At 34.5% G+C, this 15,610-nt stretch overlaps 3 protein-coding genes across 5 annotated transcripts; 1 reads left to right on the plus strand and 2 right to left on the minus strand.

Moving 5' to 3' along the window:
- Positions 1-454: 454 nt before the first annotated feature.
- LOC108142046 (protein rolling stone) lies at positions 455-9,050 on the minus strand. Of its 3 annotated transcripts, none has more exons than XM_017265725.1 (7): positions 8,962-9,050; positions 7,928-8,058; positions 3,918-4,180; positions 2,200-2,425; positions 2,010-2,129; positions 1,762-1,945; positions 455-1,699 (listed from the first exon to the last, which is right to left on the minus strand). In XM_017265725.1, the coding sequence occupies exons 3-7, from the start codon at positions 4,017-4,019 to the stop codon at positions 1,366-1,368; spliced, it is 966 nt and encodes a 321-aa protein (XP_017121214.1). In that variant the 5' UTR covers positions 4,020-4,180; positions 7,928-8,058; positions 8,962-9,050; the 3' UTR covers positions 455-1,365. The 3 variants fall into 3 exon arrangements, with proteins under 3 accessions (XP_017121214.1, XP_017121215.1, XP_017121216.1); XM_017265726.1 differs by having other exon boundaries at positions 8,897-9,037; XM_017265727.2 differs by lacking the exon at positions 7,928-8,058 and having other exon boundaries at positions 8,962-9,023.
- LOC108142047 (sex-regulated protein janus-B) lies at positions 4,735-5,536 on the plus strand. Its single transcript, XM_017265728.2, has 3 exons — positions 4,735-4,884; positions 4,947-5,111; positions 5,182-5,536. Exons 1-3 carry the CDS (start codon positions 4,833-4,835, stop codon positions 5,403-5,405), a joined length of 441 nt encoding a protein of 146 aa, XP_017121217.1. The 5' UTR covers positions 4,735-4,832; the 3' UTR covers positions 5,406-5,536.
- Positions 9,051-9,924: 874 nt separating the features above from the next.
- On the minus strand, positions 9,925-14,554 carry LOC108142039 (protein rolling stone). Its single transcript, XM_017265714.2, has 4 exons — positions 13,962-14,554; positions 11,969-12,320; positions 11,163-11,346; positions 9,925-11,095 (listed from the first exon to the last, which is right to left on the minus strand). The coding sequence occupies exons 1-4, from the start codon at positions 14,061-14,063 to the stop codon at positions 10,906-10,908; spliced, it is 828 nt and encodes a 275-aa protein (XP_017121203.1). The 5' UTR covers positions 14,064-14,554; the 3' UTR covers positions 9,925-10,905.
- Between the last annotated feature and the right edge of the window lie 1,056 nt (positions 14,555-15,610).

Raw genomic sequence — 15,610 nt, forward strand, 5'->3', positions numbered from 1 at the left:
CCACACCTGACCGGTAATACTTATGCGTGAAGTAAATCCTTCGCAATGACCACCAATGACCACAACACAGTGGAACAGCTCGTGTCTCTGGTGTTCGTCCTTGGGCCCACTGGGCGGGTTCTTTGGTTATTAAATCCCCTTTTCGAACTTAATTAAGGCTACGCGTTTTGGCCAACGTGTGTACACAATTGCGGACGGGCGCGGTCAACTTAGTGTTAAGCAACTCGAGCCGAACATCTGTGATTAAGGACACTGGCCAAGGTGCTAAGTGCCCCAAAGGACGGGAAAATGTTAAAGTACCCCTTCCATGCAAATAAGGATGCATTCAAATAAATTATTAAAATACATTATTTAAGGTAAGGACAAAACAACCCATACGTGACCTCATATGAAGTGAGTTAAAGCGTCACATGAGTCACAAATATTGAATCTCTTTCAATTTTTCATTACACACGGATATTTTATTAGTTTATCTTAACAGAGATTTTAATTTTTGGGACAAGGAAATGTTTAATTATTTTAGTAATTATTATTCTCTTTTGTTACAAGGAATTTAAATATAATATTTTCTATTATCAATATTTTTGTTTAATTTTTAAACCAAAAACTAACAATTCAATATTGGGTGGCTAATCATATTTTTAGAAGTTTTCGGTGGAAGTTGGATTTTATTACAATTTTGAGCTTTTTTTTTCGCAATATTGCACTTTAAATTTGCGCGGAATGAACTCTAATGCATATAATTAAATATAACTCACTCTTAAAACTCCTGACATTCGCTAGTACTTATAAATAGGCATGTCCCACTACCAAAATTAAACCTGTCCTTGCTAGTTTATTGTATCTAACTCGCTGTCCTTCAGGGACTATTTGGGCTAATGTAGTCATTCAAAGGTGATTAAGGGCTTAAGTTAAATATTTACACATCTCAGAGCTAGCCACAATGAGAATCCTGATTGGCTTACAGTTTTTTTAAGTGCATATTTACTTGGTGCCATCCATCTATGGTCAGTTATAAATTTTTAATTATCAACTGTAAAGTTCCCAAAGGCGGGCGTGTCAATCGAATCGAAAAACCCGAAGGCTATTGGGCACATTCATGTTTTTCTTCTTGAACATTTAACTGTTTGAATTTTTGATCAGAATTTTTAAACGTGTTTTTCGTTTGAGTATAAATATTGATTCCTCAGAAGGACACTCGCATTTTTGAATATTCGTTTTAATTTTAAAAAACCGTTCACCAAAAGTCCTGCACAGAACGAGTTTATTTACTTTACACAAAACTATAGTTTATAATATCACTGGTTGTAAATTCTAGAAATTAATTTGGCTATTACTACAGTCTAATTTGAAGTATTAGAAGTATTAGCTTTTGTTCGAGAGTTCGCCAGTGGGTGAATAGGCCTGGTTCTCATAGCCAGCGAAATTGCCCAATACCATTGATATGCGCGAAGGCGAGTGCTGTATTCCATTTCCGGATTTATCGTCCAGTCCATTAGTTTGACCATTCGATTTTGCACTGGTGGGCAGTACAAAATTTGCATTGCGACAGCGTCTATGGAGGAATGATCGCAGCTTGAAGAAGGCAAAAAGCAGCACATAGACGCAACAGGACAGGATTAGTACGCCAACAACCGTGATAAAAGCGTTTTCTGGCTTGTTCCAGTCAATTACATGATAGATGTAAGGTTTGCCTTTCCTAAAAACAAATGGTGAATTAAAAATCATTATTTAAGTTTATTACCCAACGATAAAACTCACTTGTTAATGCCACCGCACAAATGATAGATGTATGAGAAGACGGCAAACACAACTCCGAATAATACTGGCAAAAATATATGCAGCAACCTCATCGGATGTGCTACAATCCACAGATCGATGAACATGCAAATGGAGTTAAATGCATGAGTGAGTACATTCGTGGCGTCCAAAGCGCTTTCATTAGCTGGAAAAAAAATAAAAAAAACATTAACTTCAAAGAAGGTTTAACAAATTCAAGAATAACTCACCATCGTACAAAATACTCCAGTAGATAATGGTGATGACAATGGACAGAACCAAGGTTATAATATGCATACCCCAGTACACTCGAAAATAGCTGAAGGAACTCTTAATATTCAAGAGTTTATCTGGGAAACATAAGTAAATACCACTTTAGCATTCCGTGATGGACTTAAACAATTTGTATAAACAACTTACCCGCATATTCTGGATGATAATGCCAAACGGTGACTAGAATAGCACCCAACACGTTCGTCAACATGCACATCCATATTCCCCAGTTGGTCATGTAGATAAAGTACAGCCAATAACTGCTCTCATCATCTGCTTCTGGCCACATCGAAATAATTACCACGACCACGAAAAAAAGAGCAATGAACCAACGATAAAACAAATACGCCAAACTCTTTGTGCATGACTGCCACTAAGAAGAATTAAAAGAATTTATTTAGACATTTTTACACTGCTAATAAAGGTAAAATATAAATTATATAAATTTCTAAATGGAAATAAGGTGCAAGATAAGCTATACTGATCTAACTACTACTACACTGATAAGAAAATAGAAAAATAAATATCTGACTATTGAATTTCAAATTTAGTATTGAATATTTAAATTGAATATTTAATCAATGCATATTTAATTGCATGATTTAATTTTAAAATTTTTTAAATACTGTAGACTATATTAGATTTAAAATATTTCCTATTTGATACAAGTGCATTTTATTTAAGTTTAAATTTTCAGATTTAAAATCAATTCCCAAAATAAACAAATAAAAAAATTAAAAAATGTTCTCATATAAAATAATCAAAAGATGAAATAGGAGAAATATATTTTAATTGAGTACAAAATGTTTCGATTTACTACCCTTTTTTTTTACCAAAGCATTGCATCGGAAATATCGTAATATTTATTTGCATTTATGATACTTTTTTTTTAATTTAAATTTTGGTGTTACGTTAGTTTAATTAATATTCATTTGTATAAATTACATACAAATACAAAAATACAAATAAGGCAGCGAATTGAACCTTTGCCCAATTTTGACTTAGAAAGGTTAAAGGCCACCTGACCTGAGAAGCGCAGTTTATTGTACCTGTCGCATGTTTAAAGAATTGCTTTCTTGACCGACCGTCCAGTTTGTAACGTCTTGCTGCTTATGAATATTTCAATACAGTAATTTACAATGCAAGAGCAATCGGTGTACACAAGACAAAGTGTACTGTCATATATATCAGTTTGTGCATATATATTTGTACCCAAACAGACCCCCATTCTGTTGATACTCTGAATAAAAGAAGTCATTAAATATGCTCAAGGTAAGTCCAAAACAAAATGTTAAAACGCTCAATGTCTTTTACTGTCGCAAAAGTAAGGAGATTCGATTTGGTTAGGGCCTATTAACAAATTGTCATATAAGCATTATGTAACATTATTTCATTTTATATAAACTTAGAACTACTACTTTAAATGTGGCTTAAAGCCAAAATCTAAATAAATCTTAAATTTTATTAAAAACAAAAACATTTTACGAAACAAAAAATATAAGTTTATGCTTGGCATACACCCTAAAGTTACTTTGTACTTTAAACAAATTAATCGTACATTACTCATGAATTAAAACCAACGGCTACTTAATTTTGTAAAAATTGTTGGGTATTTCCAAGACCTTTACCCACCTTATTCTCTAAAGTTCTATGATAGCCAATAGCCAATGACTAACCTACACTTTAAAATGCCCACCATGTACATTGACCCGCAGCCCAAGCGCAAATCAAATAGAAACACACCTGCTGAGGTGCGTGTCGAGCGGAGGCGTTATTATTGTGGGCCCAAGGACGCGGCTATTTGTACTGTCGTCAATGTTTTATTGAACTATTTAAACTGACCCATCCTGTGAAATGATTCTTACCTGCGACTTGACAAAATCATCGGGCGTATCATGGTCGAAGCCGCAGCTCTTGCGCTGGAACTCCTTCTTCACTGGGTGCACGATCACCTGGAGTTTGCTCATCTCGCTGGCTTTTGTGCCGCTCAGAACCGGACTTAATTTGACTTGAGATCTTACGTAAGCAGTCGATTCACGCAAGTTTAGTTCCCTGTGCGGTTATGCAATTCAAATCGTATTTAGCGATGCCATTCTCGATGCAGTTGTATATTGCTTATCACAGATCGCTGAAACGAACATGACATTATAATTTTGAATATATATTATTTATTAAAAATTATTTGTAAGCCATACAATTTTTAGTAAATATTGGCATATAATTGACTAGACTAAGTTAATCATAAAAATTAAATAACTTGCAAGCTGATGGTTTGTTCTTAAAGCTTATATAAAAAATATAAATAAAATTTAAAAAATTTAAAGAATTTTAAAAATGCGTACACAACATTTTGTCCCATGTAAAATGCAATTTTCTGGATAATAATTTGAAGTTTTCTATTGATTTTAGTTTGTGTTTTGTTATTTTGTAAAGTACACTTCTTATTTTAATCGGCTCTCTTATTAAAGCTGATTTTTCTAATAAAAACCTTATGTAACAATAATAACATATATTTAATGATACACTTATATTGTATTCAAAACTATTTAAAAAATGCAATTTATTTTGTTTACCCCAACGCCTGTGTGAAAGACGTAGGCAATATTTTCCTCAGAACACAATTTCCAAACCTCAGTAAACATTTATATAAAACTCATTGGCCCTGCTTCAGACGATTCCTTAGCCACAGTTCATTCTCAGTATTGTCGACGACAAGTATACAAATCGGTCCCATTCTAAACATCTTAAATTTATAAAAAGGAAAATAGTTTCTTGTTTTGATGGAGTTAGCAGGAAAATTTCTGAAGCCCGTCTGGCGGCCAATGATGCAGGGTGAGTGACTAAAGAACAATCAGTAGTTAAACACATTTATAATGGATAAATCTTGGGGCTAGTAACGCGACTCTATTGCGAGAAGGCGATGCGGAGTCTGGTCGCATTTCCTGTAGCCAAAGTGGAAAGTGGAAAGTCCAAGTACATGATGGCCCACGTTTACATTCATGGGGAGATGGGCAGTGCCAAGCAGGTGATTCGCAGCCATTCCAAAGCCAAGTATCATCGTAAGTTCAAAGAAGTCTCACGATCTCTTGGTTTATTCAATATCAATATTGCATTCACCCTTCTCCTCAGTCGATGTCTATGATGAACTAAAAAAGGAGGCTGAGGCAATGGGACTGTGCACCCAGGGTCTGGGTGGTGGCTACTTGGTTCACGACAAGGAAAAGAAGTACATCAAGCTGTATGGAAGGTCACAGGCTCTGGGAAAGGCCGACCACGAAGCCGCCCGTGAATTACTTCAAGCCATCTACAACGATCACAAGATAGATGCTGAATCTGGCGGTATGGAACCCTAGAGGAACTTATACTTTTGGTCCGGCCAATATTTTCGGTTTTGAGTCTCTATTGGCTTAAACATTTATTATAAATTTTGGTCTTAGGACAGTGTAAATAATTTCAATTAATTAATATTAAATTTAACTCTGGACTTATGACTTTAGTTTCTCCACAACAACATAGCGCGGTGTTAAATTTCCCTGGTGTTTCGGTTTAAGCATTTGCAACCCTTTAGTTTGACACTAAAAAGGTTAGCGGCTAATGTGCGAAATGCGAAACACAAGCTGTGAAGGCTTGAGCCTAGTAGACTGCTTAATCGTGCTAATAAAGCGACCATTGTGTGACCGACTATTCATGTAATTATATGAAGTGGCTCGGTGGGATGGCATCATTTATGGATCAATTTACCAGACAGTTCATTCGCTTCGCCGAGCGCTCTGTTATTATATAGTCAGTGAATAATTATTCGCTTCAGCAGGCTAACAGACGTAGAGACCCTCAGCAAGTTATTGTGTTTTGCCTGTCATTGTATAAAATAACAAAAAGTTATGCAATAAATATATTAATTAGCTCACTAAGGTCAAACATTGAAAAAAAAAACAACCTTGATGTCAGGCGCCCAAAGTGCTGAGTAATTATAAAGTACTAGGCTCTGAATTCGCAACAATCTGCCATAATGAGCTATGACTAAATAAAACATCTTTGTTTTTCTTCTGATTACCCTGGTGCCCTCGGCATTCTTGATAAGATATTAAGTGCCTCTTAAGAGAGTTATTTTTATCCTCTGTATAAAAAAGTATAATACAACTTCTACTTAAGCAATCATTAAACTGGCATATGCTTGGTGTACTAGAACTGCATCGCGAACAGCTTTTCCGTCTGTAACTCTAGACCTTAGACTGGATTCAGTCATAACTTTCACGGCAATTGCTTTGGCTCATACAACCAACGTCTAAATAATAATTACTTCTCCAGAGTATAACTCAGCTATAAACACATTTTTCGAGTGCAATGTTTATTGTCCCTGAACTTGCACGAATATCACGCTAATGAGACATTTAAACAAGAAAAAAACTTGAGAAGGAGGGCGGCTCATTCAGGTAACAAACTCTTAACCATCCGCCATGGTGGCCAAGACGGTTTGAAGTCTTGTTTAGTGTGGATTTTATTTACACACTTTTTCGACTGTCCCTTGTGCCACATTTTCGTCAACAAAAGAGACCAAACTGCCTTCAAAATACATATGTTTACAGTGCGTGTCGAAACGGTAAGGCAACCAGTTTTGGTAAAACGTTAATACAAACAAACAATTGCGGTAAGACTTAAAATAAAAGTTGGCCAACTAAAAATTGCAAAGAATCATCACCATTAAAGTTATTTTACTTCTTCCTTTTTATCTCTATTTCTTGGTACATTATGAACCACCAGAACTACCAAAACTGATGATGTAAATATTAGATTTGCGCAACTTTTCTACGCAATATAACTCAAAAGCTAAGTTTACTCACTAAGTTAAAGTGCCCTTTTATTTTGAAACGCACTGTAGGCAATTTTATTTAGGTTTATGGCTCTTGAAGTTGTTCCACATTGAACCTTAAAATAAAACTCATTGACCTTTACAAGCTGTGTAAATCACTTTTCGACTTGAATGAAGTCAAACCCCTTGAGTGAATGGCAAGACGAAGACTTTAGATTCCATTATTAACTACTCCCTCATCAAGATCCACTTATCAAATAGATAAGACTCGTCATCTATTCACCAGACACAATCTATTCAATCATTTTAATAGAAAGTGAAATCAAAGAGTTCAACGCCATTGGAAGCATTTCTTATGTTAATGTCACAAGCATAGCTGAAAAAAACTTTCAAATGATTTTCAAGTGGATGCCCAAAAGCTTGGTCCAAAGACCAATCGAAAGTCATCATAAAAATTCTTAAGTTTTTTACCGACCACTTTTAGACGCTAATTGGCCAATTGATAAATCCTGATTGGTGATTGGGGCCCTCAATATAATTAGTCTGCGAATTGTTGATTATACGTAGAGTGCTAACAATATAAATTGTTTACCTTTTCTGGGATTTTTGATTTGGTAATATAGATAAGAAACTATTGGTTTATTTAGCAATTTTGTGTTATACCAAAGAAGACTCATAGTCCAGCTTTTGTTTTTATTCATTACGTTCTTGAAATTGTCACTATGAGACTACTTTCTGTTATAAAATGAATCCGGTTTTTGGAATAATTGCCATTATCGAATTTAACGAGGTCAGTTATTGTATCAAAGGTGTGAAAATGTACTCTTCTAATTCGAGCAACCGGAAGCGAATGTATTATAAAAGTGTTAATAAATCTATAATGTTTGTGAGAATGCTTAAATAAACAAATCTTGACTGGCCTGTATTATTCGTAAGCCACCCAAAGTAAACCGCAGAAAAAATGCGAACAAACTAGTTTGCTTATGGAAGCCGGTCAATTAGCTAACATTCAAGATTCGATGGGTATTTAAACCGCATTTGCAGATTTTACATAGCCAGACTCACCTTAAACAAATTGCAAGCGCAACTGTCAGTACGATTCCAATTCAGTCCGAATTTAATTGGAATTGTTGATATTTGATGAACAGGAAACTTCACTTAGCTCGCTTTTTCATTAACGTTTTTTGAGGACGTGCCTAAAATTTGAAGCGTAGCGTAAAACCCAATGAGCCAATATGTATGCAAAACTAATGCCATAAAAGTAGAAACTCAACAATTATATATGTACATTTAAGAACGAAAATTTACATAAGAACATACATTGAACAAGGTAAACCTTGTTTTAAATTTTCAAAAAGCCTTGAAACAACATTAACTACGAAAAGATTGTATTTTGCTTTCAAATGAAACTTATTGGAATCGGAAAAATAAATGTTTCAGAAGCCAAACGAATTAAGAACAATAGAAAGCTTGTTAAATCAGTAAATGCATTTTTTTTTCTTAAAAGGAATACAATTAGGTTTAATTTGTATATTTGTATCTTTGCAATACTGCCATATTTTTAGATAGCGCTCAGAACATATTTATTCTAAGGTAAAGCTTTGCTTAGCCATTTAAATGAACTGAGTACACAAATCACATTGTTTGTAAAAGAAACATTTTTTTTTTGTATTGTTTATCGTAACAACTATTCCTCCAGTTAGGAATGTTTTCCACGTTTCTCATATTGATTACACTTTGACATTTTTCTTTAGCTGTGTCATAGACCAACTTTATTTCAATTAATTGTTTTGCGCCATTTACTTCGCGGATTATAAACGCGGTCTGGCTGTCTTTTATTGTCTTTTATTTTTTTGGCCTGGTTGGTAATTTCTATTTGGGTCACCACAGCAACAGCAACAACAACAACAACTTTGCATAACGGTATCTAGCCATTTCGAGTTTGTTTGTTTGCTGGTTTGTTTGTTTGATGTGCCTTGTGCATTTGTAGTCTGTTGTAGTATTACACCAACCGATCACTTCACATTCACGCACCGATGCACCAGAACAGCCGGGGAAACAACAGCAACCAATATATAAATACTATTTAGTAAACGCACCAAGCAAGCAAATAAAAGTTGCGAAGAACGGAGCACAAATCACAACTTCTCACGGCAAAAAAAGAATTTCAACTGATCGTGGCTTGGATTTTGGTCTGGTGGAGTCGCGCCGTTTTGGATCGTATGTCGTTATATCGTAATATCGTAAGCGCAGACGCGGCTGCTGCGACGCCGACGTCGACGTCGACGTAGCCAGGTGTGTTTGCCCATGTGTTTTATGGCTGAGAAATAAAAGAGAGAGAGAGAGAGAGAGAGAGACTTCACAGAGAAAAACTTCGTAGTCATTTCAGTTCCAGTTCGTACTATTTATTAGTTTGAATCGTTGATTTTTAAGTTTTTCTTGGCATATATCTATTTATCTTAGAAACATATTTAAAGAATGTTTTGCTTATACTTTTCGACAATTATATTGCCTTTTATGCTGGTAATTGTAATGACTTAATAAAAATAAAATGTATAAATACGCAAAATATTTACCACATGTTTATCAATTTGTTTGGAATCCACTATAAATCAGACGTTAAAGCTATATGAAAGTTTATTTATTTTTCGTAAAACAAATAAAATATTTAAAGTTTTGGAATATCTTATTCAATTGTATTTGATTTATTTATCATTTGGCAATTTGTTTAACTAAATAAAATAACCGAACCTTGATTAATTCATTTGAAAAATATTGAACATCGTATTATTTGAATACTCTTTTCTTAGTTAACCTAATAAACCTAATAATGTGCTGCAAATAGTTATTATTTTAAATACTTAATTTAAAAATTTTAAAAATAGTTATTTTCGTATTATTTTATTACATTCTTTCCATACTTACTGCGATTATTTTTGATTTTTACAGTGTTTCGATACTAATAGAACGATAAGGCACACATAAAAACCGATGGATGCCTTTTGCTCTGTTTTCTGCCCTCCTCTTTTATCCACTTTGAGCTTAATTACTCGCTAACCGTATTTTGTGAGTTTTTGTGTGCTTTTATTTGGCAAATGTTTGCAGGCAAACAAAAGTAGAAGATTTTACCTGCGGGTACAGTTTGGTAAAAGAGAGAAGGCAACTTCTCGCTTATTAATGTCTTAATAACAGTGGCAAATTTCGTAATTTAAACCAAGAACTTAACTCGGTTTTTTCTGTGTAAACACTGGATTTGTAATCTAACTGCAACGTCACAAGAAAAATGCTTAGTCATCGTTTTATTCAAGAACATCAAAAATCTTGGAACTGGGTTAAGAAAGTGAGCAAAAATGTATTTCTTCTGGTTACCTAATTCTTTGTGTCATTGAACTTGATACCGTACACTAAAAATTTAAGTAACCTTTACGGGTTTTGTTCTATTTTGAATAAATCAAAAGACTAAGATTTAAGATAGGTACTTAACAAATTGTTAAAATTATAATATATCCCTGGTTGTGTTCGATAGATTATGACAGAAAACATACAACAACAATATCTTAAATATTAAGTTAGAGTAATTTTAATTTTTTTTCAATGTTTTCCCATGATTTTCAAACCTCTAATTAACTATAACTTTTATTAATAAATTCATAATTTATATATATATATACACTTTCTTTTATTCCGATTTTCGGTATATATTTATACAATTCCATAGTTCTCTTGAATGTCACTAAAATACGATAACATCAATTAGAGTATTTCAACAAGTTTCATAGTAATGTTTAATCCATATATGTAGTAACAAAATAATTTCTTATTATACCTAACTAAACCAATTCAAAGTTAAGGAACCAGAAGATTAAAACTTACAATAGCAGAAAATAGTTATAAATAAATGCATGCGAATGTGATGTAGGATGGGTTCTAAATGGAACTTACATAATGCTGGCGATGCTAATAGAACTTGGTATTTGTGCGGGTGCCAATGAGGTGACATTACATGGGTGTCAGTGGTGTCTATTTCATCTATTTTAAATCCCTCATATCAGACCCACTGCATGGGGAGTCCAAACCACACTGAATGCCCTGTTGAACATTCTCTTCAGCTTGTAAAGTCCGAAGAGCAGCATCCAGTAGCACATTATGAGCAAAAAGATGCCCACAAATGTCACCAAACAGCGGTTGGGATTGTTCCAATCCAGAATGGGATACACATAGGCATTGCCAAATCTGCAGGAGGATTATGCAAGTGATCAGTATTCAAGTGTAGCGTATGCGGGTAATGTTCTGTACTTACTCATCTGTACCCCCGCATAAGTGGTAGACGAAAGTGAAAATGAAGAAGAAAATCGCCAGACTCATGCCGTAAACCATATGCAAGATCCTAAGCGGAAATGCAACGACAAAGAAATCGATCATCATCATCACAGAATTTAGTCCGTGGGTAATTATGCTTATAGCTGGGTATCGCATGGGTTTATCTATTTAAAATAATTAAATATTGGTATTATACGTATTACGAGTCAAAAGGAAAACGTTTAAAAAGCAACACAAATTTTCCAATAACTTGTGAATTTCTTATGAGTTAATAAAAATTCTTCCTAGATTTCAATTAATAAGTATATTATTTAATGGATAAGCAATCATATAAATCTGAAAGATTTTAAGGAAAAATAATAATAATAATAATAAAACATTAATATTATTATTCTCATTTATTTGTGGAAAACATTCAATATATAATATTTGTTATAAGTTCAATTAGAAATCTTTTAAGATTCTTCTAAATAATTAACAACTCAATTTAAAATCATACAAAAATAATAGAAAGATCCAGTAAAAATATTTTTAATAAAACATTATTAATATTATGCATGATAAAATGAAAACCATGTTATTTTAATCAACTTAAATATGCAACAAAAATTGTGGGAAAACAAGTTTAATACTTTCTGATAAGAAAACTTCCTTAATTTCAATTTATAAATTAAAAACGTAATAAATAGATATAAGCACTTTACAAAAATGATAGACTATATATAGTAGTCCATGGAAAAATAGATTAATTTCCGCACATTTTACGTCATACAGACGTATACTCACTCATTTTTCCATGGAGGAACACCCAGTAGACTGTTGATATGATCAGCGCCAGTGACAGGGTCATATTATATAGCCACCAGTATATTTTCAGCCCCCTCGAGGTCTCGGTCTTGTGGGCGGATTCCTGCACCAGACTCCGGGTATTCCTCAGATCGAAGTGCCAGCAGGTGACCTGTACGGCGGAAATCAGCATGGTGATCGTGCACAGCCCGAATCCCCAGTTGGTCATGTAGATAAAGAACTTTCCGTCGCAAAACTGAACTATTATGCACATGATATACACGCCCAGGAAAAAGAAGGCCCATAGCCAACGGTACAGCAGGTATATTGTGTTGATCTCATCCTTTTGCCACTGCAAAAATTAATTAATTATTAATTATATAAAAATCAATGACTAAATGGTAGGTAATCTATTTTGTTACATCTATTAGTCGTCATACTTTGTTGCTTTTACTGCGCTAACAGTGAAATTTCCATCCTTATCGCAGACTGACTCTTGCTTGATGATCTATTAATGATTATGTAACATTTCAATTAAAATATTTCACACCTTTGCCCGCTTTAATTAGCGAAAACAAATTCTATTTGTTAATGAGAGCACTTATCACTGTTTAATGCTTATCACTCCCAATGACGTAGTGAGAATTAGTTCCTGTCTAAGTAATTCCACCTTCGTGTCAAAATCTTTTGGTTTCGTGTGTGCAATAATATTCAAATTTATTTGTTTTGAACGTAATTATTACGGAAATAAAGTCAGTTGATTTGTCAGATTACGCGGTCCTCCATGGATATTTATGGGCACGTTTGCCGTCTGATAAGGCCTGCCTACAAAATTTATGGCCTGAACCAAAACAGTACTCTGGTTCCTGTTTTGATTTGCTTAGTATTTCATTGGTGCGAAATATGTAATAGTTTTTATGGTGAAGCTAACATTACTTCCCAGAATTTTGCAGTGCCATGGGGATAACTTTTAAGGGGCGAATCGCTTTGGGCGATTTTTCAAATGACCCATAATGTTGATTTGTTGCCGATTTTTAGTTTGTTTGCTTCATTCCTACTCACAATGAAACGTAAAAAAGAGGGTTGTTAACTTAGACATTCTTATCAAAGTTGGTATTTATAATGCGTCTGACAAACAACTTTTATCCATATAGTTGGTTATTTGTATGGGTCGGTATGTCTAAGTCTATATGGTATTGTTAAATATTTCATTCATTCATAAAAAGTTAGCTTAAAACATAGTTTCATATCTATGTGGGTTACGGGTTTGTATATAACTATCGTTCATGTGTGATATTTGTTGAGAACACTACCACTTTGAATACAGTCAAGCTTTTAGTTTAGTTGTGCTAATTAAATTCAAGCTAATTAACAATGCTCGCATGTATACTGTGCTCTCACCATAACATTTTATGTTTCATGTGAACTTCGCTTTTTTTTGTTGAGCACATTCTAACGAACTTTTTGTATGAAAGCCACTTTTCTCTTTTTTTTTTTTTTTTTTGTATTCCTAATGGATGGTTGAATGCCCTGAGGCACTCAGTTTTAATTTGGGCTTTTTGGCTGACGTATTATTTTATATTTTTATTAGATGAATTTTGAATACACTTTTTACTGGTGTTTCTCTTATCAGTTTATATTTTTAATTGCACAACTTTGTTAGATTGTTAATAGCCAAGATGTGCGTCGTTGCCTGTAGAAAACAATAGTTTAAGAACATTATTTCTAAGCTTCTAGAAACTTAATGTTATTTTAAATGTCTTAAGTGTTAAAGTGCTACAACACTAATAACACCTTAGCTTTTCGTACTCAAAAAACACGTGCCCTGTGATCTCACATGAAGAGTTAGGCTCACTAATGACAGTGACTACAATGTTTTCACTTATTTTTGCTACTGCCTATTTGCACTACCCGCATGATACCACCTGAGCTGTTACAGCACCGATAAAGTCTGCTGTATTTGGACAATAATTACGGGCTACTCAGTGCTCACCTGAGATCTGTAGAACAAATGAACGCGGTTGTATGCGAAACCAAAATTGGCCCGTTGCAATTCCTTGTTAAAGCTTTTGCAAAAGTCGTCGAAAAGTTGCATTTCATATGTTTTTTATTGGTTTTGGTATTAATTTAACTTGTTTTATATTAATTTTGTATTTTATGTACTCCCTTATCGAGTTTTGGTTATTTTTTTTCCTTTTTTTTGGTTGGAATTGGCGATTGTTAGGAGCGGAGACTTCCGAACCGAGTCGCGTGTAGCCGGCTACTGACTTCAGCAGCGCTTTTGAGTTATGTTTATGACCCACACGAGTTGCGCGAAGAGAGATAGGTGGAGAGAGTTAGGGCGGTGGAATACGATGAGTAAGGAGCGGTGGAATCTCCTCGGCGATCTTGAAAAGCGATCTTCCAGAGGACCGGCGTGATGGGATTTTGGGGTTATTGGCAAGTCTGAGCTCCGAGTTGGCACGCGCACTCGAGCACTGCAAACGGCGGACTGAATCGATTCGGAACTCGATCGGAAATTAGTGATCGACGACTCGATTCCAGTCGGCAGACGATCACCAGACACATCGGTTGGTTGCCTAACGGGAATTGGACACTCCAAGCACTGGCGTATCATGCTTTTTATATGGCGACATCGCGACCAAATTTAATTTAAAATAATGTGGAGCACTCGCCTGCCCAAAAGAGTGTGCCACTTGACACCCTCCCGTTGGTGGGAACCGAATTCTACGGACCACATTGTATCACTAATATTGACAGCACTGAACTTGAAGCCATAGAGGTCGGTCAATTAAGATCTCCATTAACCAGTGCCAGTCAAAAGCTCCGAAAGTCAAATAATATATATGCCGTGCAGCACTCGATGCCAGAAATTCCAGTTGACCTACATTATTGTGGGTGGAAATGTTCGTAGAGCGATAAGCAAAGTGGGTTCGGCCTTATCTAATCCATCAGAGTGAGCGTTATTATGCACTCGAATGACAGATAATTGGTGTTTAAATGAAAGTAGCTTTGGCATAGTGGGTTATTGTTGGTTTATTTGATCATAATCATAATTTATTTGTTAATGGTTAAATAATAAATACTCATATAAATCGAGAATTCAATAACAGGTCCTTATTTCGTTAGGAAGTTTTAAGGTTTTTTGGTTTTACAAGATATGAAATTTGTCCAGCTTTGGGTTTTTTACTTAACTAGATCAAGGCCCTCAAAAAAGGCATTATTAGTTTAAAAAATACACCAATTTTAATAAAGTTTCTCTCATTAAAACTAATTATTGGATGAAAATCAGCTCTATGATAAGGTATTTATTCAGTTTGATCGTCAGCAATAATTAGAAATTACTGGGTGGTTAAACAATTATTACAAGAAAAAAATATATTATTTTTATTATTACTTTGATGAGATAGAAAAAGAGCTGCACGTCAGTTTGACCTTCTCGCTGTCACATTTTCGCAGCTGAAATTGGATCAATTTGCGCGCTTAACAAACGCCTAGCATCGATTACATGTGGACATTCCAGCTGAATTTTTCATACCCATTCCGTAAAATTTAGAGACCCACCAGCAAACGCAAATTGTAGGTAATCAAAAGAGCAAACTGGTCGTTACCCTTTTTCCTGACCTCGATATTGGCCGAGAG

Source organism: Drosophila elegans, unplaced genomic scaffold, assembly GCF_018152505.1.
Source record: "Drosophila elegans isolate 14027-0461.03 unplaced genomic scaffold, ASM1815250v1 contig_814, whole genome shotgun sequence".
Classification (NCBI taxonomy): Eukaryota; Metazoa; Arthropoda; class Insecta; order Diptera; family Drosophilidae; genus Drosophila; species Drosophila elegans.